This window comes from Cystoisospora suis (assembly GCF_002600585.1).
Source record: "Cystoisospora suis strain Wien I chromosome Unknown contig_5745, whole genome shotgun sequence".
NCBI lineage: Eukaryota > Apicomplexa > Conoidasida > Eucoccidiorida > Sarcocystidae > Cystoisospora > Cystoisospora suis.
In genome coordinates, this window is record NW_027158535.1 from 491 (window position 1) to 4030 (window position 3540).

At 51.2% G+C, this 3540-nt stretch overlaps 2 protein-coding genes across 2 annotated transcripts; one reads left to right on the forward strand and one right to left on the reverse strand.

Moving 5' to 3' along the window:
• CSUI_009550 (uncharacterized protein) lies at positions 1–647 on the forward strand. Its single transcript, XM_068069665.1, has one exon. It carries the CDS (start codon positions 75–77, stop codon positions 357–359), a length of 285 nt encoding a protein of 94 aa, XP_067918359.1. The 5' UTR covers positions 1–74; the 3' UTR covers positions 360–647.
• A 1378-nt stretch (positions 648–2025) lies between these two features.
• Positions 2026–3418, reverse strand: CSUI_009551 (uncharacterized protein). Its single transcript, XM_068069666.1, has 2 exons — positions 3129–3418; positions 2026–2946 (listed from the first exon to the last, which is right to left on the reverse strand). The coding sequence occupies exons 1-2, from the start codon at positions 3236–3238 to the stop codon at positions 2628–2630; spliced, it is 429 nt and encodes a 142-aa protein (XP_067918360.1). The 5' UTR covers positions 3239–3418; the 3' UTR covers positions 2026–2627.
• Between the last annotated feature and the right edge of the window lie 122 nt (positions 3419–3540).

Consider the following 3540-nt stretch of genomic DNA (forward strand, 5'->3'; position numbering starts at 1 on the left):
TTTTCTTCTCTTTTCTAATGGTCGGAGGGGAACTGAAATTACTATCTAACAGGATCTGAAGGAAGTGTCTCTCGATGATCACAATAGATGTCGGGGTTCTCCGTCTTTTTCACCAGGATCGGCTTATATACGGAAAACCCAGTTTCGTTATCTGTATGGTGAGTGGTCTTTGCATGCGGAGTTCAACTCTGGTTATCTTGTCGTATGAACCAGCTATCTTCTTCTATCCATCTTGTGAAAGAGACACAGGGTGCAAAGAGAAAAGAAAGACGGATGGATTGGTTTTTTTTCTTGGGAACATCGAAAGGAAGAAGATGAAGTATTTCTCCGTATGGAGCCTCAGTCATCAAACTAACTAGCTAGACAGGTGTACGTACACCCGCCGCCACTCGGGAGGGTGACCACGGAGTTTGTTGTGCCTCGCGGTGTGGGTGTTGTAAAAGACGAATGGGTATTGAGGTCTTACGTTGGTATGTTGTTCTAGGATGCCTTCCTTTTCTCCCCGTTCTCTGAGTTTGCATTTTTTCGTCATTTTAGGGAGACACAGCTAGCTCTTTCCTTGTAGACACCCAGGTAGCTAGCCAGCAGGCTAGCGTTTCGTGAACGGGAAGCGGGCCGCGCAGGAGATTAGAAAGAAAGAAAGAACATCATTGGGATTTGATGACATTGCGTGGTGATCAAAATCATGAAGAGAGTCGATCGACTTCATCAACTCAAGACGAGAGCAAACCTAATGGTAGTTGTCCGTATGAACGGCAAGCATCCCTACTGCCCGTTCTGATGGAGGAAAGAGGATGCCTCGGGTCATACCGTGTAAGGGAAGAACGACACAGAGGTAGACTGAACCAAAGAGCATTGAGGTAGTGAACTGCTTGTGCGACACGTTTTTCTAACGCATAGGGAACGGCTGAGTGTCCGTTTTGTTCATAGCTGCCGCTGCAGCATGCTTGCGGCATTCAGTACGTATACCTATCTGCCGTTCAATCCAGAAAATGTCCTTCATCCTAACATCACCGGTAGAACCTCCTCCTCCATCGCTGCACAACTGGTCGCATTGAAGACAGCACTGGAATTTTCATTTGAAAAGCAGGGCGGGGAGCCAATCCGAGGAAGGCGGGGGACGCTCACTTCCCACTACGGAGAGGGGATGTTTATGCCATCGAGAAATTCTGGAGTTCGAAATAAAGAGGGTGGTGATTCCTTGGAAGAAGCCGACGGACAAAGAATAGATGGGAACTGCAAGAGGCTAATAGGCGATGGATTATGCAATGAGATTGCAGGAATACTCCTGAGAACGTCGGTTGGACGTCTGATTATGGCGAAACAGGATAATCTAGTAGAAACTACAAAACTTCGGCGGAAGGCAAGGGCCCGTGATCGTTTTCAGTTCCCTGGAGACCTTGCCCGCACTACTTTGAGGAACAAACTCAGCATGACGCGCCTGTTAGATGCTGGGTGGTGCCTGCAAATTTTCCAGGCTGGTGGAACGAGCGTACGGTCCAGTGAGAAGAAAGCTTCTGTGAAGAGAGTACTAACAAGAACAACCATACAGCAGGTGAGAAAAAACTCTAGAATGCTCGACAGCCAGGGACAGAAAGCTCAGAAAGAATAAGAGGACTCAACCGACTACCGGCGCGGCGATCCCTACGAATGTGCGAGTGTCTTCGCGTGTCAGCGCGGTGACCAGCTTTACTCGCCAGGTGGCGATTAGAAGTGTAAACTGATACTGGTTGTGATCATTTGTGCTGAAATATCATTGCTTACCTTCTCCGTATCAGGATTTCCTTAAGCTCTACGAAGAGGCACGTGCACACGTCAGGCTATCTGCGTCCGTCCCGATACAGCGCCATTGCCGAAAAGGCTGCTGTGTGCCCTCGCTCAAACAAGTACAGATCTTGAGCTCGGGCACGCTTCTTACTCCGTGAGTGAGACGGTGTATAGACGTTTTGAGTTTTCATCAACTGGGGGGGGAGCGACAAAAAATTCTCACCCACAGAACGTCATCGGAGCCAATCAACACGGGCGCCCATCAGTTACAGTCCACTTGAGTTCATTCTTGTCCATGTTCACTCACGCGCTCTGTGTTGTCTTCGAGTGGTTCCTCTGATTCTCAGAACACGAGATTACACAACTTCAGGACACATTTCTCCTCTGACGAACGCATGGGTTGCTGCTGGTCACTACGGTCCATGCTCTTCAGATGGCTGTGCCATCCCTCTGCCTGCCACGGCCGTTACGTACACGTCCGTTTTTCTATCAGCGCTGCGGACCTGCGGGATGAGGGTGTAGCCGGTACGAATTATCCTCTATGTGACAGGAGAATCGTTCACACTCCTATTTTCCTATCTTTCAGTTACCCGCTCTCACCCACCGTCCCCCGGTGCCCTTACGGTAGCGGGGCTGTTCGGGGCTTTGTCTAGACGTGGCACGTCCTAGTATGGGGGAGTACGGTGGCGGGGGGTTCACATTCGGATAAATACCGTCGCGAAAACGCTCGCTGAAAATTCGCGCTGCACTTGGTCCCGGTGGCACCTCCTCGCAATACACTGACAGCTGCTGCGCTTCAAAGACGTCGTCGGGATGGTTCAGCCTCACAAATTCGTTTGTATTCCAGCGTTTCAGACCTTTCAGAAAGCTTTCACCTCGTCTTTATCCGACATCTCAGGCTCATGATATAGCGCTTCATTCAAACTGTCAACATAATCCCGAATCGGACCCGTTTGCTTTACACGGTGCACCGAGGGGTAGGCCCGGCTCTCCCTGCTCTCTTGTCTGGAGTCGTCAGTGTAAACATCCGGTGCCATTTGGAAAGGTTGCGAGTCTAACCATCTTCTGCGCTCCGCCGCCTCCGCACTCTTATTATTTCCCCGACGGCGAGAGGGCAGTGTTCGAGAGGTTGTGTTCTCTATCGCTGCGCTGAAATTTTGCTGCCGAACGCTCATCGTCCTACAAACAACCAGGAAACGTGACATAGATCACTGAAATCACTGGTTTCAGTAGTGTGGAACAATAGCTTTGTCCGCTGTAGGTCGCAGCAACTGACACCCCCGCTGCCCAGCACTTGTGTCAGGCGTGGTTATGTGCGGAACACTGGAAAAACGAAGCACATTGCTCGCCTGATTCCTTACCACGAGGGCACACCGGAACAGATGCAAAGCGCGGATAGGACTTCTTTCCCGACAGGTGGCACATTCCAAGGCCCAACTGGAAAGCACTTGCGGCGCGATTCTTCAGTCATCACTACGGAGTAGCTGTTGTTTTATTGGTGCCAGGTGTCTCGCTGCGTCGCTGCCCCGTTTTCACGCCAGCCGCTGTCCTCCCCCGGGCGACGCCCGGATTCCTTTTGATCGGAGACACGGTCACCGATGACCGGTTGTTTCATAGACCCTCCAGCAGGGGTCGGTGGTTTCTGTGTTTTTCAACCGGAGACGACGCGTTGCCACGTGATAGTTGTTTGCTTTCTCCGCGCGAGGCACACGTGGTGGGGTCGCATGTGTGCTTCCCGCGACCAAATCCCAGTTGCTATCCCCGCCCATAAGT